The 27,610-nt window shown below is 42.3% G+C and overlaps 1 protein-coding gene across 1 annotated transcript in view; it reads left to right on the top strand.

The window, feature by feature from the left end:
- Window positions 1–26,765, top strand: part of QRFPR (pyroglutamylated RFamide peptide receptor) — a 210,768-nt gene extending 184,003 nt beyond the window's left edge. The window contains exons 4-6 of the mRNA XM_088452234.1: window positions 13,505–13,740; window positions 18,962–19,059; window positions 26,314–26,765. Coding sequence (XP_088308360.1) covers window positions 13,505–13,740; window positions 18,962–19,059; window positions 26,314–26,687 — 708 coding nt within the window. The 3' untranslated portion in view covers window positions 26,688–26,765. The remainder of the gene's footprint in view (window positions 1–13,504; window positions 13,741–18,961; window positions 19,060–26,313) is intronic.
- Window positions 26,766–27,610: the final 845 nt, after the last annotated feature.

Here is a 27,610-nt window from a genome sequence, read left to right as displayed (position 1 = left end):
GTGCACTGCTGAATGCAGATTCACAATTATTGGGAATCTGCGCATGCGCAGGACCCATTCTGTGAGTGTGCAGAATGGGTCCTGCTCAATCGCATGGAAGTCCTTGAATGCCTCTGCCTGATTGATGCCAACCACCATTGCAGCCATCAACCACCGATGGTCACGAAGGTGATCCCAGCCTGCGACCTCCGTCTGTCATACACCTACTGCTGCATTTGCATTATTGTAAGGTTCGCAATTGCAAAGCTGCCAGCATGCAGCTTTGCAATTGCGATCCTTGCTGAATCAGGCCCCAGGTCCACTGGGCAAACCCTTATCTTGTCACCCGTGATGGCCAGTAAGACCAGAGATATACTTCAGGAGCAAAGGTGACCTCCAGAACTCAGGACAGTATAGTACTGGTAGATAGGAACTCTGATTCCTGGTTTGAGTTCTGAGTCTTATGTCATCAGAGTACAATTTGAGGAAGCTGCAACTTTGGTACAGCTCTGATGCAAGACTTGGAACTTAAACCAGTGAGGAACTAAGAAACTGAGAGTAAGGATTAGTAATACAGCTATGGGACACCTAAGTGTACAGACCTTATACTGCACACCAAAACTCTAGCCCTGGAACCAACACCCTTCTCTGTACCAGCCCAAGACAATAATGCACAGTGCAGGGAAATTAAACACAGCAGCAGATGATAGGCAGTATACTTGCTGACTAAGGTAAAGTGGTTGTATCAGGTCTGTATGCAGTGTGGGAGCTGTGGCACTGGCAGGTAACAGAACACAGAGGCAGATGGAAGGCAGATCTGTAAGCAGCGTGGAATCTGTGGTGCTGACAGGTAATGCTACACAGTAGTAGGTGGAGAGCTGGTAGTAGTAAACTTGCTGTGGAAGAAGCAGGTCTGTGTACAGCTTGGGGCTGCAGCACCGGAAGGTGATGATACTCAGCGACAGATGATAAATAGTGAGAGTCTACGAAGTAGCAGATAGAGTCACAGAGGACATGGTCACAGGATAGAGAGGTAAGCCTGGAGCCTAGAAATTCCTGGGAAGGAACACATTGTTTAAGAAATGGGTTGCTCATAGGAACTGGTTTAAATAGGAGGCGATGAATAGCCATTGGTCAGACTGACCAGGTGAGCACAGAAGTGCATTAGTTAATCACAGGGAGGTGTCCCTGGGATGTCTTGGAAACAGAAATAAATGAACGTTTGATTCTGAAAAGAATGCTAAGACCCCGATTTGTGACACTGTGTATGGTTTGCTACTGTACCAGCTGGACTTTGATTCAGCCTACTTGAATAGTGAGTTAGTGGAACTTTACATGGAGCCACCAGAGCATTACAATGCAGATACATTCCCAATGGGCAAAGAATGTCTTCTGAAGGAATCATTGTATTGGCTGAAACAGAGTGGCTGCTGCTGGTACATCAAGTTAGAGACTGTATACTGTTAGAGAGAAAAGCTTATTCATCATACTTGCCTTTGCAAAGGATCTACTGATTGCAGGACAAGATAATCAAATAGTCAATGTCAAGTTGTTACTAAGTGACATGTTCAAGCTAAAAGACCTTGAAATGGCACACCAATTGCTAGGTAGAGAAACATACAAAACTTGAGGGTTGGTACAGTTACATTAGACCAAGCATTGAGACTATACTGAACAAGTTTGGAATGACAATTGCCAAGGTAGACAGCACACCAATTGACAAAAGCGTGAAAAGCTGTGTGTTCAACAACAGAAGCAGAAATTGAGGACATTAAAAAAGTTACCAAAGTGCCATTGGAAGTTTAATGTATGCAAGCTTTAACACACAACCAGACATCACCCACGCTGTCAGCCATGTAAGTCAATTTGCAAACGACCCAGAAAGAGAACACTGGACAGGCACAAAATGCATCCTCAGATACTTGAAGGAGACTTTGGTGTAGATTTACTAAGCATTAATTTAGGGGTGGATTGCGATTTCAGTCAATTTTGCAACTCTACTAAGGGCAAATCCGCAGGTAAATTGCAAAAAAACACAACTTTAGACAGCAATACATCATTGGAGCAAACATTGATTGTATTGTATTTATTTGTTATCATCAACAAAACAAGTTTGACAGACGAAATTACGTTGCACAAAAACATGCTAAAAAACAGTGAAATAGCAATCCATGGTAGAGGTTATTACAGACAGTTACATAAAATAATGATGTTAAATTAACTAAGAGATGCATTCATAGCATTTAGCATGCGCACAGCAGATGGAAGAAAACTAACCCTCAAGCGACTCGTACGTGCCCGTAGTACTCTGAACCGCTTTAAAGACGGAAGCTTATCAAAAAATTCATGAAATGGATGGCTTGGATCCAATATGATTCTCTTTAGAACCCTAAGCCCATAAACATCATGGATAGTTGGCAACTGCACGCCAATGATTTTGCTAGCAGTCCTAACAACCCGTTCCAGTCCACTCCTTTCACTCGATGTGCAGTTGCCATACCAGATAATAATACCAAACTTCAGAATGCTCTCAATTGAGCATCTGTGAAAGTTTAACATGGTTACTTTACTAACTCCTGAAGCCCTCAAACGACTTAGGAAAAACAAGCGCTGTTGCGCCTTTTTAATTAGGGACAGTGTGTTTAAAGACCATGTCCAATTTGACGCAACCTGGATACCCAAAAATGTAAAAGACTCAACTGTCTCAACATCCTGATTGCTAATAGACACTGGCAATTTCTGCTCTAAACATCTCCTACGAAAATCAATTACCAGTTCTTTTGTCTTATCACCATTTAGGAGCAAGTGATTATCAACACTCCAAGAAACCAATTTTTTTATCTCTTTTCTATAATGGGACTCATCATTCCCGCTAATTAACCCAACAACTGCAATATCATCTGCAAATTTAATGATTTTCACAGAATCAGAAGTCAACACGCAATCATGGGTAAATAGCGAGTATAATAGGGGACTGAGAACACAACCCTGGGGAACACCAGTCTTAATCAACACTTCCCCCGACACAGCACCCCCAATTCTAACTACTTGTGGTCTGTCAGTTAAAAAATTTAAAATCCAATTACAAATAAACCCACTTAACCCCAAGTCAAACAATTTAGATGTTAGTGAGACGGGAATGACCGTGTTAAAAGCAGAACTAAAATCGACAAAACATATCTGAACATAAGAATCCCTCGCTTCCAAATGAGCTAAAATAAAGTGAAGTACTGTAAGTACCACATCATCAGTGCAACGATTTTTCCTATATGCAAACTGAAAAGGATCAAAATCTGCTGGGAAAGAAGATTGAATATGTCTTAATACCAGCCTTTCAAAGCATTTAATTATCAGTGAAGTTAGTGCAATTGGGCGATAATCATTAAGGCATTTTACTATCCCCTTTTTAGGAACTGGAACAATGTTTGCCATCTTAAAACATTTTGGCACTACACAATTAAAAAGGGACAAATTAAATAAGACCCTTAGTATCCAAACTAACTGGTCTGCACATCCTTTAAGGATTTTACCACTAATCCCATCCGGGCCGGCTGATTTACACAAATCGACCCGACGTAGACATTCAACCACATCATACTCCTCCAACATAAGAGGAGACTCCCCCACCCGGGGAATTTGGGGCATAACGGAAAGACTGTTCTCTTGATCAAACCTAGAGTAAAGCAGGTTCAAATCCTCAGCTAATAAATTATTTTTATTACTAATCACATCCTTTTTTAATTTACAACCAGTAATAACCTGGATCCTGTTTTCATAACTTCTAGCTTCAATCTTTGCGGAGTAACTAATTTTTGCCCTCCTAATACCTCTCCGCAACTCACAACTGGCAGATTTCAACATTGCTAGGTCACCGGATTTAAATGCTCTATCACGTGCCTTAAGTAGAGATCGAACCTCCCCGTTCAACCAAGGCTTTACATTGGGAAATATTTTAATGCTTTTCGTTACTGTAACACTGTCCGTACAGCAACTGATGTAACCTAATACCAATGATGCTACAGAATCAATATCTATATCGCCATTTTTCCTGCTCTCATCAATAAACAAATCCCAATTCGTGAATTCCAACATATCCTGTAATCTAATCAGTGCATCCTCCGGCCATATAGTTACCAGACGTCTGACCGGTCGCACTCTCCTAGCCAGTGACCTATAAACAGGTATAAGAAACAGGGACATATGATTGGATCTGCCAATGTGGGGGCAAACAACAGTTTCGTAAGCTGACTTGAGGTTTGTATACACCTGGTCCAAAGTATGCATGCCCCTGGTTGGAGCCAATATATTTTTATATAACTTAGGCAATACTTTCCTCAGGTCAGCTTGATTGAAATCACCTGCTATAATAAAAACTGCCTCAACATACACAGATTGTAGTTTTGCAATTTCCTCATAAAGAATTCCCAGGGCAATTGTCACATTAGCCTGAGGGGGAATATAAACAGCAATGATAATTGCCGCCGAAACTTCTCTGGGCAAATAGAAGGGTCTGCATTTGATAGACAAATATTCAATATCCACTGAGCAATAATTACAAATACAGACAGCATCAATACACCAGGTACGCAGGACATACAAACACAGCCCCCCACCCCTGCTCTTCCCTGATGCAGAAGTTCTGTCTGCTCTAAATAAAATCCTGTTTCCAAAAGAGACTGCAGTATCAGATATTAAGTCATTTAACCAAGTCTCGGTAAAAATTAATACAGAATAGGACTCCAAATGCTTCATATATGAAAGAGCCACTTTTAATTCATCCAGTTTGCTAGTCAGGGACTGGACATTTGCTAGAAATAAACTAGGCAAGGGGGGTTTGATAAAACATAAATTGAGCCTGGCTCTTATACCAGCTCGTTTACCCCTTTTTGCCTCCTCTCCCTCCTCCGATGCCTCTTCCAACCTTGCCTGCATCTCCAGGGATAACCAGATCTCCAGTAATGCCCCCCTCCAGAACGCTGCCCACCCCCATAATTTCTACTTCCATCGCTGTGCTCATAGCCCTTCGTCTCACCACTCCAGTCTCCAGTCCAGCTACCACTCACCACCCCTGCTGTAGTAGACCCATCTAGGGCTGCCACGTTTGCAGGCACAGTAACTCCAGGGACAGCTGACACACAAGCTCCAGAAGCGGCAGCAATCCCAGCCACCCCCGCTTTACCCACAATCCCTGTGGCTGCGAGGTTACCCGGGGCTGTCCCTCCTTCGACAACCTGCACAGCCTCTGCACCAGACCCAACAGCTCCTGCAAGTGGCTCCACTATACCAGCTCCGGCCCCTGCCACTCCGCTCCAGACTCCAGTCAGGCGGAGACCAAGCAGCACCTCACGGGGATATGCGATCCTACACCGGCCGCCGTCACCGCACAGAACTCCGACCAACAGGAACAACCACACCACATCTGGAGCACGCAACACACGAACACCTGGACCATGGAAATCGCCATCACCGGCACCAACGGTTAGTGCAGCCTCAGTGTATACACGCACCGCCATCTTGTGCTAGATGCCTAGACTACTGCAAAGCCCTCTACCTGGGTCTCCCAGCAGGACTGGAATAGACTAAAGACATAGTCGCTAGAGCAAACACATGCTGTTTATGTTATATAGCAATAAAAACCCTGGATTTACTAACCATCAGGTTTGTAAACGCAATAGAAATTGCAGAAACATTGCAGCTAGATAGAAAGAAAATAGGCCTGAATAGAAAAAATAGACCGGTCTGTGAATGGCGTGTTTGGCTGAAGCACTGCACAGATCAGGAAAAGACACACAGCATGTGGTTACCCCTATTTTCCAAAAACCTCTACTGGGCTGAACCAGCTGGTGGATAATGCTACAACAGGGACACACACACTTTGGGGTCCCTGTGCCATAATGTCAATTAGCACCACATTATTCTTCCCAGGGCAAGAATTCCTCAGAAAGTCAAAAATGGGTTCTCCTCTCTCAAGGAACAACTAGCCCATGGCTATTCCCCGCATCCCTGGGTGTATGTGCACCACTCCCATGCTCCCAGCCTATCAGTGTTTCCCCATTCACTTCACCTGAATGACCACAAGTGACCCACACTGCCCCTCTTCCCAAATTGCAATGCTAGCCCCAGCTGAGAGTCTGGGGCTGGTTATGGATTTGGAAGGGGACACCAAAAATGTTTTTTAAATGAACCATTTCTTAACTTCTTAACTTTAAAACATAGCAAAGCCTGCACAGATCATAGTGAGCATTCCATTTTCCATTGGATTCATACTTTTATTTGACAACCCAACAGAGTTTTAGACAGGAAAAACCTGTATGTTGGTGCAGCAATCCACTGACAATGTTCAGCGGATTGTAATAGAAAGCAAACACGAATCTTAGTAAATGTACCTCTTTGTGTGAGTTAGGTCTGCTTAGAAAACACAGTCAACATTGCATGTGACTAAATAGGTGCAGTAGATATAAGCATGTTGCCATAAGACACCATTTCATTAAAGAGCTAATTGTTAACTAAAAGGCTGACGTCACATGTACAAAATGTCTTTCTACAAAATTGTTTCACCTACTGTAGCACCCTTGTGTTTTTGGTTACAAATGAGACGTCCAAATGTGGAATACTTATAATGTGCTATTGTTGTATAACCAGAATCAGCCTTGAGCAAGGAAATAGGGTGTTGGAGGGATGCGCTCTGTACTGTCTCTCTTACTGGCCACCAGGCAGTATGACCTGGAGCAGTGGCAGCCGGAGAAGTGATCTCTGACATGCGCTATTATGCATGCGCAGTTTCCTGCTGCTTCTTTCTTCCTACACCATCCATTTTAATGGATGTTCCCCTGAGTGCCCTGTGTAATGGGCCAAAATAAAATCACAGAGACCACACAGTTTCACTGTGCCACCAACCAGTAGCAGATTTACCGCTAGGCAACATAGGCATCCGCTTAGGCTCCGGCAGGTCCCAGGGGGCCCGCTGACAGGTCTGTATTATTGAGGTAATTTTTGCTTTTGTTGGGCTTGTTGAATATTTTCAGGCCCCGGTATGCTGTCAGCGCATTGAGACAGCTGCCGTGTGCCGGCTCCAACGTATGTCGCTCTGTCTCCTCTCCTACTGCTGTCTCCAGTTCTCTCCTACTGCTGGCTGCATGTGACCCATCACATCACACGCACAGAGAGAGGAGCTGAGAGGCTCTCAGCTCCTCTCTCTGTGCGTGTGACATGACTTGTCACATGCAGGAGAGGAGACAGAGCGGTATTTGCTGGAGCAGGCACCCGGCAGCTGTAGAAGGTGAGGTGAGCTGCCGCTGGCCAGAGAGGATAGAAGATTTCTAGGTGAGGTGCACCTGGCACTGTATTTACTGTTCACACTCACCAACAATAATCTGCTAAGATTGGGGTGGGGGTCAGCGGACTTGAGGACTGCGGAGGGATGAGGTATCTCACTCTGACTGTACTTGAGGACTGCCTGCCTGCTGCAAATGGGGAGAGTGTGTCTGGGGTGCTGTTAAATTAAGAAGACCACCATCATAGGGGGGGGTATGTGCATCATGTTTTCAGCTGCACTCTACCATTAGTGCAAACATAAGGAGAGGTTCTGTATTGAGGACCCATGATCATAGACAGTCTTAATCAGCTCACAAACAAATTGGACTGGGGGACCAAAAAAATCATATGACAAAAGAGCCTCCTTTACTGCTTCTACCCCCTCGCTATGGGGGATGACTGTATAAAGTGAGGAGATATCCATTGTGACCAAGAATGTTTCCAGGGGAATTGTCTCAATATTTCTTAACTGTACAAATAATATATGTATACAGCGGGTAAACTAAGTATTTTTCTCAGTAAATATATTTGTAATGGGGCTATTGTAATGAAATTTTCACCAAATGTCAGCAACAACCCATGCAATCCGCACATGCAAAGAAATCAAACCATAGTTGTCCATACATTAAGTTATGTGTAATAGTGTGAATGACAAAAAAAGTATAAAGTAAAAAGTATTGAACACAAGAAGAAAGGGAGGTGCAAAAAGGCATGGAAACCCAAAACACCAGCTGAAATCTGAAAGTACTTAGAAAGCAATCCTGCCCCTTGTCAGTGAAGATTAATATAAGCTGGTTCAGTCCCAGCGGATAAAAAGGTGTCTCATTACCAAGGTATCACACAAGAAACATCTCATGATGGGTAAAAGCAAAGAGATCTCTCAAGACCTTTGCAACCTTATTGTTGCAAAACATACTGATGGCATTGGTTACAGAAGGATATCTAAACTTCTTTATGTTCCAGTGAGCACTGTTCGGGCCATAATCCGGAAGTGGAAAGAACATCATTTCACCATAAACCGGCCACGACCAGGTGCTCCTAACAAGATTTCTGACAGAGGATTGAAAAAAATTATCAGAAGAGTTGTCCAAGAGCCAAGAATCACTTGTGGAGAGCTTCAGAAAGACCTGGAATAAGCAGGTACAATTGTTTCAAAGAAAACAATAAGTAATGCACTTAACCGCCATGGCCTGTTTGTAAACTCACCACGCAAGGCTCCATTGCTGAAGAAAAAGCATGTTGAAACTCGTTTAAAGTTTGCTGCACAACATTTGGACAAGCCTGTGAAAAGATGTAGGAATTAGGGGAGAGCGGGTTCGGTTTTACTCGGATTTACTCGAATCTTTAAACGGCATTTTATTGGCTATCGCCTATCATGTGTTTTGGGTAGCCAATATAATAAATCCGAATTTGCGGTAAAGTGGCGATAAGAACCGAGTAAATCCGAGTAAAACCGAACCCGCTCACCCCTAGTAGGAATATAGGCCCTGATTCAGAGCCGGACACTCTTTGTGAGCGCTCGCTCTGAATCTGGGCGGCCTGTTTTTTTTGGGGCCGGCCTCTAGGCCGCTCACTAAGCTGTGACCACCCACAGCTTTTGCGAGCGGCCAGGTGATGGTCGTGAAGGTCACGACCATCGGACTTGCGATGAGACCCTTGTGGTAGGGTCTTGTTCCCGCAAGCCCCAGTGAGCTTGCTGCTCTAATAGAGCAGGAAGCTCACTACCGACATCACGAGTGATGTCAGTAGGGCCGCCCTCAAATGGAAGGCGTTCCTTCGGGAAAGCCTCTGTTTGGCCAGCCACTCCCACTCCCCACCTACAAAATGGGGCGAGCTGTCGATCAACATCAACAGGGGCTTGTGCACACACATCGCACACGCTGCGCGTGCACAGTGCCCCACCATCAACCTGCTTGCGAGCGGTTCTGAATCAGGCCCATAGTCTGGTCGGATGAGACCAAAATTGAACTCCCTAATACACACCATGTTTGGAGGAGAAATGGCACTGCACATCACCCCAAAAACACCATACCAACAGTGAAGTTTGGAGGTGGGAACATCATGGTGTGGGGCTGTTTTTTAGCATAAGGTACTGGCATACAATGATCCCAAACACACAGCCAAGGACACTCTCATTTGGTTTTAGAGAAAGAAAATAAAGCTGCTAGAATGGCCCAGCCAATCATCTGACTTGAATCCAATTGAAAATCTATAGAAAGAACTAAAATCAAAGTTCATAGAATCAGGCCCGCCAAGAGACGCGGCACGCCCGGGTAAAAGGGTGCATGGCGTAATCGCGGAAGGCGCGGCCACGTCCCTCCGAAGAAAAAAAAAAAGTTCAGCCAAGCTCATAACCAGTGGGGGGCGCGATCAGCTTGATTGCTCCCCCCACAGGCATAGGAGACTGCTGTGGCTGCTTCTTAGCAGCTGCGAGCAGTCTCCCTGTGGAGCCCAGCACACAGCAGCGTGTGCTAGGCTGCTGTAAGGTAGAAGGGGGGGAAGCAGTGCCAGACCCGGTCCCCTCCAGCAAGCCCGGGCCCGAGAAATTTGTACCCACTCCCCCCCTCTCGGTGCCCCTGCATAGAATAGACCCACAGAACCTTCAAGATTTGAAGACTGTTTGGGGCAGATTCAATTAGCCGCAGGGTTGTCCACGCGACTAATTGCCATTCAAAATCCCCAAGACGTGGGGAAAAACTATTCAATTAAATAGCCTTTTCCCCGTGCCGTAAAATCGTGACTGACGCGCGTAAACACATTGATTCCGCGTAAACTGCAGAATCAATGCGTTTTTTCCCCGTGCGCGAGGCCGAATCACACCTGAGCAATGCATACGAATAGTTTCTCCATACAGGAGGCGTCTTGAAGCTGTCATTACCAACAAAGCCTTTTGTACGAAGTATTAAATACATTTCAGTAAGCGTGTACAATACTTTTTCCCTGTGTCATTTCACATTATTACACATAACTTAATTTATGGACATCTATGGTTTGATTTCTTTGCATGTGTGGATTGCATGGGTTGTTGCTGACATTTGGTGAAAATGTCATTACAATAGCCCCATTACAGATATATTTACTGAGAAAACTGTTGATGTGTTCAATACTTATTTTACCCACTGTATATATTTAACATAAAGGTTTTCTTAACTGTATAAATCTATTTTTTTTTTAATATTTCCAAAATCCTGTTCTCATAAATGATAAATTTAACTCTGATTCAGTATAATCCTAACACATCTGCATATTTGTTAATACAATTATTCTGAATCAGGTTTAAATAGCTGTTATTTACATAATTTGATCATTTAAAAATGTTTACAATTTACATCGGCATGTATGCAAGCAGATAACGTAGAGAAAAATCACTTTGCTCTACGATATCTGCAAATATATTAAAAACTAATAAGTGCTCCTTTGTGGTTAATCATGTATTGGCAGGATTACCTCATTGTTTCATTTTATATTCAGATATTTAGTCAAACTCCGTGTGATTTTTTAGCTCTGTCTCTACTCTTTCATTTCCTAGTGCATTAATTATTATGTCATTGTGGGCATATCCACTCAGTGTCTACTCAGATGGGGAAAACTTGAGGAGCATTGCCCTAGTACACCTTACAGTCAAGCAAGCTTTATTGTAGGAGAATTGTCTACTCTTTTGGGAGTCCAGGAGACCTCACACTAATTTGGGAGTCTCCCAGACATTTTGATAGGGTAGACAACTGTGATTTACATGAATTTTGTGCTGTATTACAAACTGTTGTAACCATAGTGAACATTGTAAATTTTTTTTACAACATTTGGATTTCCTAATCTTGTGACTTTCTATAGTTAAGATTTCCCTTTTCACATTCTAGAAAATAAACTATGTAGCTTTCAGTCAATTGTATCTGCAAATTAATATATCTAGAGATACTGAGACCAGATAATAGAGTTGAATGGAGTTACATTTGGATGTTTTCGGCACTGCATATGCTCCAGATACTGCCTTATGCAACTACTGGTTATGTAAAGCTATACGCAATTCAGTAGCATCTCCATTTGTGGCTGAAGGGGCGTAACTGGTTTGTAACAGGGTGTTCATATGTATGCAAAGTTCATTGAGGGGGTATCAACAAAATTGAGGACTATGCAGAGTTGTATACACAAGTAAATGTACCTGTTTTATGACGCATCTTTTGCATCAAGGTTGCATACTTATAATGATGACGTTATGAAACCAACTATTTGGATAGCAGAAGTCTGGCTCCAGAGATGCATGCAACTAGGAGCATAGCAAAAACTATGGGGGCCCCATGGCAAAATTTACACAGCCCCACTATACTCACCATGGGGTAGATGCTCACCTCCCTAAGCAGTGAGCAGCTTTTCATTTGTTATCAGTGTGCTATCACAGGCCCAGCCAGCTCCATCTCTCCTCACTGATGCTAGGAGGAGGCATGGCCAGGCCCAACCAGCTCCATCCCTCCTCACTGATGCTAGGAGGAGGCGTGGCCAGGCCCAGCCAGCTCCATCCCTCCTCACTGATGCTAGGAGGAGGTGTGGCCAGGCCCTTTCAGCTCCATCCCTCCTCACTGATGCTAGGAGGAGTCGTGGCCAGGCCCTCCCAGCTCAATCCCCCCTCACTGATGCTAGGAGGAGGTTTAGCCAGGCCCTGTCAGCTACATCCCTCCTCACTGATTCTAGGAGGAGGTGTGGCCAGGACCAGCCAGCTCCATCCCTCCTCACTGATGCTAGGAGGAGGCGTGGCCAGGCCCTGTCAGCTCCATCCCTCCTCACTGATGCTAGGAGGAGGCATGGCCAGGCCATGTCAGCTCCATCCCTCCTCACTGATGCTAGGAGGAGGTGTGGCCAGGCCCTGCCAGCTCTATCCCCCCTCATTGATGCTAGGAGGAGGTTTAGCCAGGTTGAGCCCTCCTCACTGATGCTAGGAGGAGGTGTGGCCAGAGGTGCAGCCATGACATCAATTGAACATTAGCGTCAGTATTTAATTATGGCCATTTTATATCATACTCATTTAGTTTATAAAACTTACTATATTCTAATCACCCTACATTTAATCCTCAATGTCAACACAATTTGCATATATGCACATTATTTTGCTGCTCATAAATTATAATGAAGACTGATCTAATGTTTAGACTATCTGTCTGCTTAGTTAACATTGACGATTAAATGAGGGGTGATTAGCATATAGTAAGTTTTATAGACTAAAAACTATAGTTAAAAAAGTGACCTAGTCTCCCTAATCCTGTGTAAGATATAACGTGATATATAAAAAGGCTATGATTCATTATGCCAGTAAATGAAAACTCTAAATAAGTGCAGGGGGAGGGCTGGTCCCAGAGGCAGCTGCACCTACTGTAGCTATGCTCCTGTGTACAGCTCTACAACATGGACAAATATACACATTTAGTTTTGAGCACATACAGTACAGTAAATCTGGAGCAATTGTGGACAACTTGCAATAAACTGAATATGTGCAAAATAACTGGCTTGTTCTATAATAGTGACACTCTCTACCTCATTAATAAAACTATTTTGCACATTACTTTATTTTACCTTTACAATATCCACTCTGATGTTTCTTGCTACTGACACTCAGCACCCAGGAAGGTTGTCTAAGGTAACAAATGTATCTTGTCTTGTGGCACAAATGAAATATTGTACACTGGGCCTCATTCAGCTTGGATCGCAGCTGCAATCGCGTATGCAGGCCTGCTGCGAAAGTATGCTAATATGTGCAATTGCAAAGCACTCGCACACATAACATGCCATCGCCCACTTCCCCTCTCACACATCCATAATATTTTGCAATCCAGCCAAAACATCGGCAACATCGAAGTACATCTGAGCCACTCCCACATTTAAGGCTGGTCTGACCCTACCACTAAATTGCTAACAACCATGCACGCTATGAAACCTCAGACTGCGGAGGCCATCGCAGTGGCTAATTTATGCACGCCCCTGCAATGGCGTTGAAATGCACTGGCACGCCTGCATTACGAGAGTAGCCTTGTTACGAGAGTAGTATGTTGTTAAGATTTTAACCTAATTCTTTCACAGTGCTTTATGTACCATATTTATGACATGTATGGTGCTACAGAAACTGGTGGTACCATCTAAATAAAAGATAATAATAATTATTGAAATAATAATATATTAATACATATTTAACAGGTTACTAACCTACTTTATTGTTGTGTTTCAGATAAAATATGACTTTTTATATGAAAAACAGTATGTTTGCTGCTTAGAAAAATGGACCAGCCATGTTCACCAAAAAATATACACAACCTTTATCCTAGTCATCCTATTTCTCCTTCCATTAACACTGATGCTTCTACTGTACAGTAAAATTGGTTATGAACTCTGGATTAAGAAACGAGTTGGAGATGCTTCAGTCCTGCAAACTATCCATGGTAATGAGATGTCTAAAATATCCAGGTTAGTTTAGTGATGTTCATTATTGCAATGCACCTTTGTGATCAGTAGTAAACTAGGTTGGAGAAATTTGCCTGGGGATCAGGGAAAGCAATGTCATAAACATTTTACAAATAGTCCTTCACTATTTTAATGAAAATGTGAAATACTCTTACTATAAATATTTTTTTTTGTGATCTTGTTTGAGCTCGATTTTTAAACACGGAGAGCTAAAACTTACATTGCATCATTTTCTTACCTTTCACAAAAGTGATTTAAGTAATCATATGTAATCCCAGTCATCTATCTTAAATGCAGAATACAGTAAGTAAATATTTAATTACATCACTATAAGAATTTCTGCCACTGAATTCTAGTGCTGCATAGGTGGCGGACGAACCTTGCTACATAATTATGCACATCAAAATATATAGAGAATGTCTTGTTTCAGGGGCACAAAAATTAATTAAAACAACTTTTAATTTATATTCAATAAACGTATATTACACAAAAGTTGGTGAGCTAAATATTTAAAAAGAAACAGAATGTTGCAAGGCTACAAATAGGCATATAGTGTAGACTAGACAATAGAAAGAGTGTAGATAAAAAACTGTATGTCCCGCTGTGTTATTGAAATAATAATATTAGACTTGTTAGTGATAGATTATCAGGGAGACTGCAACCTAGACTTTATATATTTCCAATAGTTCAAACATTAGTATCATATATCAGAAACTCCCAATTAATATGTGTTACAAAGTGAATGCCTAGGAGTAAACATCTGTATTGGCCGAAGCCATAATAGTGGATGAAGAAACTTGCTCTATCTATAGATAATAAAAAGCTATAGAAATTCAATCCATTAGAGAACTATATAAGGTGGATTGTCACAATGTCATATTGCATTATAGAAAGTTGGGATTATAGAGCACGGAAGGTAAATTGGATCTTAGATAAATCTATTGCCAAAGCGGAGAATTCTATTATTGTCTCCTTTAACAGGATATTATATAAATTGATATCGTTAATCCACTCTGATGCTGAATATCCAATGTATCCAGTCTGTAACCCTATATTTATATGTCCATGATCTTCTATATTAATGATTCAAGCTAGCAGTAATCATATACAATATAATATTATTCTTGCTTAATTTATTAGAAATAAGCGGATATTAATCAATATAGGTATGCCGCTGGTGCTATCTCATTAATCAACCCTTATAGGTATATATCCCACCGCTGCATATTAATCGAGCATGCGGCTATGAGCCTTATATATTTGTATCATTTATGGTAGGTTTCTAAGAATGAAGTTCGCATAAACAATTCACACTAGAATAGTATAACCATAATATTGATTGGCATAAATGAGATAATAAATGGCTCTTTGTATTAGGTTCTGATAATACTCTGCCGTGCTCGTACCTAAGTGCTCTCGGACGCTTGTTAGACAGACAGCTATTGGTGTACTAAACACATATCATGGGATAGATAGCACTGGGATACCAGTATGAGTGTGCCGCTGGTGCTAAGCGAGACACTGTCCCTGTATTATTGCCCAGCATTATAGATACACTAAGCGGCTGCACGTGTTGGACATACCCAACATCTCTCCATGCTCATATACATGTATTCTCAATGGTTTTGCAAATATTCACACTAGTAGGCATCACATAGTATATTCTATATATGTTGGGTATGTCCAACACGTGCAGCCGCTTAGTGTATCTATAATGCTGGGCAATAATACAGGGACAGTGTCTCACTTAGCACCAGTGGCACACTCATACTGGTATCCCAGCGCTATCTATCCCATGATATGTGTTTAGTACACCACTAGCTGTCTGCCTAACAAGCGTCCGAGAGCACTTAGGTACGAGCACGGCAGAGTATTATCAGTACCTAATACACAGAGCCGTTTATAATCTCATTAATGGTGATACTATTCTAGTGTGATTTGTTTATGCGAACTTCATTCTTAGAAACCTACCATAAATGATACAAATATATAAGGCTCATAGCCGCATGCTTGATTAATATGCAGTGGTGGGATATATACCTATAAGGGTTGATTAAAGAGATAGCACCAGCGGCATTCCTTTATTGATTAATATCCGCTTATTTCTAATAAATTAAGCAAGAATAATATTATATTGTATATGATTACTGCTAGCTTGAATCATTAATATAGAAGATCATGGACATATAAATATAGGGTTACAGACTGGATACATTGGATATTCAGCATCAGAGTGGATTAACTATATCAACTTATATAATATCCTGTTAAAGGAGACAATAATAGAATTCTCCACTTTGGCAATAGATTTATCTAAGATCCAATTTACCTTCCGTGCTCCATAATCTCAACCTTCTATAAAACAATATGACATTGTGACAATCCACCTTATATAGTTCTCTAATGGATTGAATTTATATAGCTTTTTATTATCTATAGATAGAGCAAGTTTCTCCATCCACTATTATGGCTACGGCCAATACAGATGTTTACTCCTAGGCATTCACTTTGTAACACATATTAATTGGGAGTTTCTGATATATGATACTAATGTTGCAACTTTTGGAAATATATAAAGTCTAGGTTGCAGTCTCCCTGATAATCTATCACTAACAAGTCTAATATTATTATTTCAATCACACAGCGGGACATACAGTTTTTTTATCTACACTCTTTCTATTGTCTAGTCTACACTATGTCTATTTGTAGCCTTGAAACATTCTGTTTCTTTTTAAATATTTCGCTCACCTACTTTTGTGTAATATACGTTTATTGATTATAAATTAAAAATTATGTTTTAATTAATTTTTGCGCACCTGAAGCAAGACATTCTCTCTATATATTTTGATGTGCCTATTAGTCATCGAGCTGCACCCCCGACACAAATATATAGTATCATTATTTAGATATATTAATAATTGGTAGTATTTGGGGTCCAACATAAGATTTTATGTATTAAGATTATTAGCTAGTGCAGTATTCCTTCTTTCTTTTTTGTGAGTACATAATTATGCATCCAGCATTTGTAGCCAGTACAGTAAACGCCAATCAACTGATGATTATTGTGTGGTTCATTCATGCTGCATTCAGCATCAAGTAAATGCAGCGCAGTATGAATCACTATGCAATTACCAGAAGTAATCTACCTTTTCAGGCATGTAAATGGTTGAGGGATATTATACAAATTAAGGTTCATCTTTAAAATTGCCAGTTTTTATAGTACGTATACTGTACATGGAATATATCCTTTTGAAAAAGATTAGAGGTTACCATTTGACGTACAGTACTTTATGTGCTGATTTCTGCCTGCAGCTGAAATACACTCACATACAGATGTTTTCATCAGTATTATATATGAATGAAAAAAAAATGCTGTCTTTCTGACAGTGGCGTAACTAGGGTATTTGGAGCCCAGGGCAATTTGAAAAGGGAGCCCCCCCCCAACATCCCGATATGTGCGCGTGTGGAAAGAAATGGGCGTGGTCACTTAAAAATGGGGCGTGTCAACATGACACACCCCTTTATTTTCACGCTGAACATTCCTATCCATATGCACCTTAACCCCAGTAGTACCCCTTATACAGTACTCCCAGTATGCAGTTGTGGTCCCTATTATGCAGGCCCATAGTAGTGCCCCTTATACAGTATCCCTAGTAGTGGTCCCCCTTATACAGCCCCCAATTAGTTCCCCATACTCAGTGCCCCCAGTAGTGGTCCCCCCAAATGCAGTGTCCTATGTAGTGTTTCCCCTTATGCAGTGCCCCCAGTATCAGTCCCCACAATGTAGTGCACCCATTAGTGGTATCCCCTTATGCAGTGCCCTTTATATAGTGCCCCTAGCATTAGTCCGCCCCCATGCAGTTTTCCCAGTAGTGGTCCCCCTTATGCAGGCACCCAGTAGTGATCCCCCCCTATCTAGTGCCCTTTGTTGTGGTCCTCACAGTGCCCCTAGCAGTAAGCCCCTTATATAGTGCCCCCAGCAGTAGTTCCCCCCTCCCATCCAATGCCCCCAGTAGTGGTCCCCCTGATGCAGGCCCCCAGTAGTGACCCCCCCTATCCAGTGGTCCCTGTAGAGGTCCTTCCTGTTATTGCCCCCAGTTGTGGTCTCCCCAGTGCAGTGCCCCTAGTAGTAGACCCCTTTTATAATGCCCCCAGTAGTAGTTCCCCCCAAGTAGTGGTCCCCAGTTGAGGTTCCCCCTCCCGATTAAGTGCCCCCTGTAATAGCCCCCCCAGTAGAGGTCCTCCCAATAATGGTGCCCCCAGTAATAGCCCCCCCAGTAGAGGTCCTCCCAATAATGGTGCCCCCAGTAGTAGCCACCCTGCCCCCCGTTGTGCCCCCACCCCAGTATAGGTACCCCCAGTAGTAGCCACCCCCCTCCCCCATTGTGCCCCCAGTAGTGCTGACAGTTTTTTTTTTTTTTTAAATATAAAAACATACTTACCTGAATCCACGCTGCTGCTCCAGACCGCGACACCGCTCCCGCCGCCGCCGCCCGCCAGTCCTCCCGGGCTGGCGTGCTCAGCATAGTGGGAGAGACGTCATGATGTCATGACGTCTGTCCCATTACCCACTGCAGGAGCCGGACGGAAGACCGGCTCTTGCAGTGGGTGCTGCAGCAGTCAATGAGTGTCTATCTGACTCTCATTGGCTGCTGTTTAACACACGCATCGCCACCAGCGCTGGCGGCGATGCGTGTGTTATGCACAGCCTGAGCCCGCCTCCTGGTGCTATTGGGCAAGCGCTCAGGGGGAGGGAACGGGCTCAGGTGTGCAGTACAGGACCGGCGCTGGAAGCCTAGCGCCGGTCCTGTGTAAATGTGTAGCGCTAACCGCACTCACTGCGGTCGGCGCTACACTGGTGGCTAACTAGGGTGGGCCGGACCGTGGCCGGCGGTGCCCCCCTGCACCGCCAGTCCCACGGCGCCCAGAGCACGCACCCTGCTCGCCCTGCCCTAGTTACGCCACTGCTTTCTGACAAATCGTAAATCAATTTTCTCTTAAAATGGACAGTGCAGTGTAATAATATTGTGTAATATCCTGCCTATATAATAACACATTGGTCACATTAATACAGCAGAGTATAACAGCAGAACTCATCTTTTTGTTTGTTATAAAATGTGCATAAAAAATAAATCAATTATTCCTGCAAAGTGTAAAACGTAAAAACATTCTCTGTACAAGACACTGCATTGCTAAAGATGCCAATTAACTTAACATTCTCCAGGAAGAAGAAGCGAGCGATCATAATGATGATAACAGTGGTTGTCCTTTTTGCAGTCTGCTGGGCACCGTTTCACGTTGTACACATGATGATAGAATACAGTAAGTAACTGATGACAGTGCCAATGTTTCATCATTGTAAACCTTTTTAATTCTCCCTTATTTTGTGATCAGCCTTACAATACAGATGATGTTTCTAAAAAGATTCCACAAAATTACTAGTTGCACATTATAATTTTGAAGCATTAAGTTGCATTTGTCAAGGGAATTTGCGCCTGATTCAGAGCTGAACGCTCTGACCAGAGCTCTCGCTCTGAATCAGGGCCCTCCTCCCTGAAAATGGAGCATCCTCTTGGACGCTTGCATAGCTGTGGGTGACCACCCACAGCATATGCGAGCGTCCATGATGATTGTCGCGATGGTCTTGACCATCGCGACCATCGGGCTTGCGACGGAGACCCTGCGGTAGGGTCTCACTGCCGCAAGCCCAGGAGTGATTTTGGCTCTATGGGAACGCCTCCGTCTGGCAGGCACGCCCCTGGCACGCCCACCAAAGGGGGCGTGCTATCAATCAACATCGACAGCACGCCCCCTTTGGTATGAGACCCGGAGTGATGGAGAGCCTGTCGCTCGCCGGGTCTCGCGCATGCGCACGACGGAGCTCCCTCCATCGTGCGCATGCGCAGTGGGGGAACATCGACCTGCTTGCGAGCGTACTGCCGCTCACGAGCGGGTCTGAATGACTAAATATTTCACAAAATGGATGAGGATGTAGGAATAAAGGATTACAAAAAATAGTATAATGGCAAAATACTGGGTGTTATCAGTGAACGGCTGTCTGGACCAGAAAGCATCAGTACAGCTAGAGGCTGGCCGAACATTGGGAAACCGGGCACTGTGAATACAGGTAAAGTGGCAGGTTGTAAGAATTATACCAAAGTTATCGCCACCATGAGCCGCTGAATCGACTACATGCTAAAAAGGGTTTGGAGCTGCTAATGCTCACCTTGCGCCACAGACTACATGATTTCCTGATATAAGTGCTGTGGTGACACCGGGCAATTCAAAAACAACCTCAAATGAGGTGATATAACATACTGTACAAGCTAACAATAAGACCATCTTAATATAGTCATAATCAGCAACTATGATGATTTTATAATCACTTTAGTGCAACAAATTAACAAAATCTATGCCTTTCATGCCTCTGGGACTGATTAAGCATTGCACGTAAGTCCTGGTCCTGTTTGATCGCTCACAGCCCCTGCTATGCCTCGGCCTGATTGACAGGCAGAAGCTTTTTCAGGGTGCTGCGGGGGCAGTGATGGCTGGCATTCCTGGAAACAAGGGTGTACCATCCCCACTTCAGGGAGTGGCAAGGCCAGGATCTGCATCCACGGATCGATGTTCGCGATAGTTAGCCCAGCCTGCAACATTGGTCACAGTGCTGGTATTGCAAATACAGCAGGGGGTGTCAGACATCTCTTTCTGCATTAGCATATTTGCAAGAATGGAATAGCAAAGCTTGCAATTCTGTGCTGTGCTGAATCAACCCCACTGTCGATATTTTTGACCAAAGCTTTTTTAATAAAGCTGCTAGCAATACTAACTTTTTTGCATGTGGCCACAGGCTAGTTGTGTTATTCAACATATGTTTTAGGATACTGTGTGTAAACTGATTTTATTAATATTTATTTACAGATGTGTCCACTTGCATCTTTGGCATTTGCGCGCCAAACGTGGCCATGCGATTTGCCACGACCATGCATGCGAATTGCCACGATCATGCAAACCTATAGATCACAGGTGCGAACACAGCATGCGTACCCAGTCACAGACGCGTGACTTGCACCATACGTCGTGCGATTTGCCGCTAAAGCGGCAAAGATATAAGTGGACATGTCTGTATGTTTCTGTGATTCTGAACCATGTGTGAATATAAATAAATATATATTTTTCAAACAGCAACTCAGCAGCAGCACCTATTCACAGTATATATTTTGTTACTATTGTATGTTTTCTATTAGTCCAGCATATTGTAACATATGAAAGTTAAAACACAAATCTGGTTGTGTCAGTGTCTCAACGGTTTGAGTATGAAATGCAGTCGGGATGCCTACTGTCAAAATGTCTACAGTGGCATCCAAATGCTTAGTATCCCGAAAGGGGTCGGGTAAGTATCCTAACCTTCCCCCCTTCTCCCCCTAACATTAACCCTCTCTTCTTGCACCCTAACACTCCCCACCCTAACCCTCCCCATTAGTGCCTAAACCTAACCCTCCCCCCTTGGTGCCTGAACCTAACCATCCCCCATTAGTGCCTAACCCTAACCTCCCCCACTGGTGCCTAACCCTAACCCCCCTAGTGGTGCCTAACCCTAACCTCCCCCCCAAAGCCTAACCCTAACCCTGCTGTGGTGCCTAAACCTAACCCTTTCCCCCCTAGCAGTTGTTGAGATTCCGGGGACGGAATTTAGATAGTCGTTGGGATTTCGATGCCTATCTTTAGTCACGGGTGGGGCTTCCGACTTCGGGATTTCAACGGCCTGCATCCCGTCCACTGCCATACTAACTACATCCTGTCCCAACTTCATATACAGTACATAATCAGTTAATTATGTCATGAACATTTATGGTCCTTATTTCTTATTATTAGCCCCTTTCAGATATTGTATGACATGCTTTACATCATTCCAGCTTTGCTGAGATAGAACTGCAACATTATTATACATCATTCATTCTTTGCCAGCAACCCCTGACTTTGTTGATGTAGACATGAACAAAGATTGTCTACTGATCTATCAATATTCAATGTTATCTTGTAACAATGTCTCTGCTTTTCCCCTTTTAAGTATCCAATGTTACATTTTGGCTTTTAGATCTGAGTCAGGACTCGTGGGCTGGGCTGACGGGCTGTAGCAGATGTAGCAGAATACTTATGACATAATCAGAACCGGCCCTGGGCATAGGCATTATAAGCAAATACCTAGGGTGACTGGAATGCCCAGGGGCATTCCAGGACTCTATTGCTGCCCCCACCCCCACTCTGCCACAATCAGAGCTCAGCTCCAATCGGGCAGAGCAGCGCATCTGTCAGCTGGTCCGTGATCTAGGTCAGACCATCAGAATGAGCTTCTGCATAGAAACTCATTCTGGCTACACAGGAGGACACTAAAAAGGTTGCTGCCGGAGGGGCACGCAAAGCTGCCACTCCTCCCATTGGCCATTGCGGAACAGTCACCGTGAGTGACAACTCATGGCTCTGTGTCCATATTAGCTGGTGCTGCCCAGCGCCAAGCCAGCCTTTGGACCAGGCATTTGCACTGCAGCAGCAGCATTAGCTGCATTAAAATTCAAGAAAGAATGTGGCAGCCAGGGTGAGTGAATCCTTTCTCACTCTAGGTTTAGCTAGCTCAGGCTAGCTGGGAGACAGCAGGAGAAGGGTGGTGGGGTGGGCACCAACTGGGCAATGGGGGCAGAGCAGAGAGGGGTGCTGGCCTGTGTTGCTGGGGCTGTGTCATGTATATATACTGTTTATATATTTATTTATATATATATACATATATATATATATATATATCCTTGCGGCTGGACATATACATAAATATATGTATGTATATATCATATACAGTATATAATGTGTACATGCATGTATGTATGTATGTATATATATATATATATATATATATGTACATACTTACACACACACTAGGGGGCACCAGCCAATATTTTGCCTAGGGCACCAAATTGGCTAGGGCATAATGAGCGGTCTACTTATGGGTGAGACCCATGTGCTAAAAGCCTGGGGCAAACTGAGAGGTCAGTGACATCTGCAAGGCTCCCAGTCTGCACCTGCAACCAACTGAGTGAAACTTTACCCCTTACCCTGAATTTAGAGCTAAGGGGCTGGAACAAGTTTTTGAGAGCTCAGGGGACAGCACAGCAAGCAATTCAAGTAAACGGTAGTCCGTCTGGAATAACAGTATCAGAGCTGGGTCAATAGAGTCCAAATCCTGAAAGAGGAACTTAGATCCAGCACCCAGATACTCCAACAACCAGAATGAATGTTTGTAGCAGAAACTCAGCACAAACCCCTACACTCTAGGATAGGACCCATGGGGGAACAACCACCTTCGATAGAGGTACTGATGGTATGGTGAATGGTGATTCCCTGAGTAGGTCAGGCGATGCAATACTGAGTAAAACCAGTATGATGTAGGACAGCAGTAAACTGAAGTACAGTGAGGTTAAAGTCCACTTGAACCTGCAATAAGCAGGAGAGATATACTCAGGGGACTTGCTAGTAGATGAGATCACTGTGCAGAAGACTTGGCAAAGGAGACTTCAGAATTCAAGCAGGCTGGAACTGCAGAATAACTCCAAGACAATAGCTGAACTGGATAAGAACTTAAGATTGCAGACGTGGAACCAAAATGAAATTGAAGTCTTGAACCAGAATGGAACAGAGGTAATTGCAGAGTAGCTGGAGTGGAACTGGACTGGAACCAAAGGCTTGAACCAGATTGGGACTGGACATAGAGCATCAGAGTAACCAAAGTGGAACCGGAGTCTTGAACCAGCTAGGGACTGGAAGTAACTGCAGAGTAGCTTGAGCAGAACTGTAGGCTTGTACCGGACTGGAACCGGGAAGTGGAACCTGAGGTAAAGCAGCAGAGTAACCAGAGTGGAACCGGAGTCTTGAACTGGATTGGGACCAGAGGTAGAGCAGCAGAGTAACCACAGTGGAACCAGAGTCTTGAACTGGATTGAGACCAGAGGTTAAGTCAGCGTGGGTGGAGACAGGTGAGAATATCAGTAGTGGAACTGGTACTTGAACACAGGCTGGGAGGTGTAGGCTTGGAATCAGCATTTCTGAATCAATGTATATTTAAGGGAATCTGTATGATTTACCGCAGCCTGACAGAAGAGGAAATCCTGATAGTCCTTAAGGTAAGTATAAACTAACATACCCTAACCCTCCTTTAGGGGTGCCTAACCCTAACCTCCCCCCAAGTGCCTATCCCTAACCCCCCTTTAAGGGCCTAAACCAACCCCCCTTCCCTGCAGCCTAACCCTAAGTCTTCCAGGGGGGTGCCTAACCCTAACCTCGCCCGGGGGTGTCTAACCCTAACCCCCCATCCCCTAGCCTAACCCTAAGTCCCCCGGGAGCCCTAAAACCTAACCCTCTCCCTCGCGGCTGTCCGCGCCTGGCTTACCTTTGATCACTCCCGGCGTAGGTCTAATGACAGGCGTCAAGATTTCGACGCCTGTCATTTGTACCTTGCCGGAATTAAGCAGTCGGGAAGCCAGCGGTCGGCATTGCTTCCGATTTTTAAGATAAGCCTCTATTCACATGAAATATACATTATGAATAAATATTAAAAATATTAATTGAATAAAAAGAAAGGAAACACCACCATCAATTAATATTTTCTATGTTTATTCCTATTGTATGTGAACCGAGGAGAATCTTAAATATACATTGTAACACAATCACTTTATGATCACATTTACAATACTGTATTCATTTATAGTGTTGCTTTAGTATTATTTGTTATATATTGTTTTAATAAATGAAAATATATTTTTCTATATTAACACAGATTTGGTTGGCTCTAAATGTCTTTGAGTGCACAAATTCCTTTTTGACACTTGTTTTTGGGAGGATTGCACAACACTCTATCTGACAGTGGCACAAATTTAATTTAGTTTGCACTAGTTGAGAACTGAAATTAGTGCTATTACACATTTATTTTATAATTATTTCTTAAACACAGCCTGTAAAATGTCAGAAGCTGATTGGTTGGTTCTTAATCTCTCTCCACTTTATCTCTCGCATAAGGGGTGATGTATCAAGCAGTGTATAGAGTAGACAAATCGAGAAGATGCCCATAGCAACCAATCAGCCTCTTCCTATTATTTTATAGAATGTACTCGATTAATGCTACCTCAAAGCTGATTGGTTGCTATTGGCAACTTCTCCACTCTTTACATTGCTTGATACATTTCTCCCATAGATAAAAACAAAATGTAACACACAGCCATAAAAATAAAGTCTCTCAATCTATAGAAAGGGACTAGATAAACAGAAGCGGCTACTGTACCTATCAGAACAGCTGTTTAGGTGTGTTTTTGTACATTTTGTTTTTCTGATACTTTTATTTTAAAACAAGAAGATACCTGTATGGGTTACAAAATAGGAAGCTCCCCTTGAATGAAGCACACTTTTAAAGGATTTAGCATCTTTGTTCAAAACTTGTGATCGGTGGCCCTGACCAAATCCTTTCAGAGTATCCCTTTCTCTATTGTCATGCTATATAATTTGCATATCAGGTAATACAGCTTACCACTTAAGTTTAAGTTTGATCTTTCATGCCGTGTCTACAGTGTTTCCCACACACATTCTGCTTTGGTTTATTTCCTGATATGAAAAAGTAGATAATCTTCCACCAGTAAAATCATTGCTACTTTAGATGGGTTAGGTAAGGTATGCCAGCGCTCAGGATCCTGGCTGTAAGAATCCCGATGCTGGCATCCTGACAGGGTTAGGATACCAACACCTGTCGGTCACTATCCTAACCCTCCCAGCAGCTGCCTAAGCCTGACCTCCCTCCGCACCCTAAACCTAACCCTCCTCTTTAGTGACTAACCTTAACCCTACTCCCATTGCCTAACCCTAACCCCAGTACTTACCGTCAGGATGACAGTGCTGGGATTCTGACAGGTGTCGGGATTCTAGCTCCGGCATTCTGTCTGTCGGTGTTATGACAGCAACCCCCATTAGACTACCTGTTTCTGTTATCCCACACTTCCCATTCTTCAGAATTGTTTTCTGGTAACTCTGTGCTGAAGCCTTCTATACGTACAGTATGCACATTAGGTATAGATGTACTAAGCCTTGGAGAGAGATAAAGTACCAACAAAAAAATCAACTTCTAATTGTCATTTTTGAAAATCAACCTGTAAAATGACAGGAGCTGATTGATTGGTTGGTACCTTATCTCTGTTCACTTTATCTCTCTCCAAGGCTTTATCTCTCCAAAACTCATCTGTATTGTATAAGTATATGTGAGTATATAATTTTATTTATATCCAAATAAAAAATAAGGAAGAATGACACAATTTGAAGGAAAAACTCAGGACCACAGGTAAAATTTGAACTCACATTGACCATCATCCATTATTCCTCCCTGGAGTAATCAATTATATATAACTACTAACACTTAATGATCTGCGGAATGATTAATGTATTTACTATAACAAGAAATGTGTAGAATGATCATAAGTACTTATGCAGTACTGAAAATTGTTAAATGAATTTTAAATCATGTATTACTTTATATTTGATTCCTTCTAGGTAATTTTGAAAATGAATATGATGATGTCACAATCAAGATAATATTTGCTGTGGCGCAAATAATTGGATTTTTTAATTCCATTTGCAATCCCATTGTTTATGCTTTTATGAATGAAAACTTCAAGAAAAACTTTTTGTCTGCTCTTTGTTTTTGTTTCATGAAAGACTCATCTTCTCCCTCAAGGAGACCTGGAAACTCAGGAATCACTTTAACTCATCAGAAAACAAGAGATAATACAGCAAGTGAAGAAACTAGGAGAGAAGCTTTTAGCGATGGCAATATTGAGGTTAAATTTTATGATCAGCCTGTTTCTAAAAAGACCACAAAAAGAAATATTAATTTGTTTACATCAGAACTCACTGTTCATTCTTGACCACAGCAAAGCCTAAAACAGAATTATAATTGGTATCATGGACACCATTTATCTGGGTTAATTGTGATCCTAGGTTTTCAAAAGGGGCTTATGAGCAATGCTTTTTTCAATGATGATTTGTTTAAAAAAATTAGCATAACTCAAATTGAATAGAATATTTTCTACCATAAACTTTTGTCAAGAGAAAAAAATACTTTTTTGTGATATAATATTATTTATTTCAAGATATACCTGTAAAATAATTTGAAAATGGGGCATGCAAATCTGGTAATGTGAAGTTGTTACTTTATGCAAACGAAATGTTTTTCTTAAAAAAAAAATTCTGTATAATTTTGAGATTCATCATTTCTCGAGAAATCATAGATTAAGTATTTTATATTGAAAAATAAATCATAATTTTATAAAAAGTATATTTAGGGGACACACCCAATGTTTATTATTTACTTAATTATGGCCCTTTGCTGATGCCCAAAGTTTTGCGTAAGGTGCATCTGGTTTTGTAGAGACAAAAAAAACCTGCATATAGAGAAATTACAGTATTAATCAATTATACTTTGTCTGCTGGTGTAAATAAAATACATTTCTAAATTACTAGATACTTAATAAATCATCTAATGTTGTAATCAAATGATTTTTTAAAATGTGTTTTTTTTATTAGTAAACTTTGAATTCAAAGTTTCAATTAAAATTGTACTATAAAAATTACATATAGAAAAATGAACACAAAATATATGCTGATAATGCACAATTTGTCATATGATACAAACTTTCCTTATAGGTTTTCAATTGCAATGGAGGTAAGCATAAATATTTGCAATACCAAACTATTGGACATTGTATATTGACAGTCATTATTTTGTTATATTTTGTAAATCATGCAACTTTTATAGTACATTTCTAATTTCATATTTTCTGTACGAGGT

This window comes from Taudactylus pleione, unplaced genomic scaffold, assembly GCF_031769625.1.
Source record: "Taudactylus pleione unplaced genomic scaffold, aTauple2 ptg000036l, whole genome shotgun sequence".
Lineage (NCBI taxonomy): Eukaryota > Metazoa > Chordata > Amphibia > Anura > Myobatrachidae > Taudactylus > Taudactylus pleione.
The sequence above is the reverse complement of the archived record's forward strand: the minus strand, read 5'-3'. Positions and strand labels throughout refer to the sequence as shown.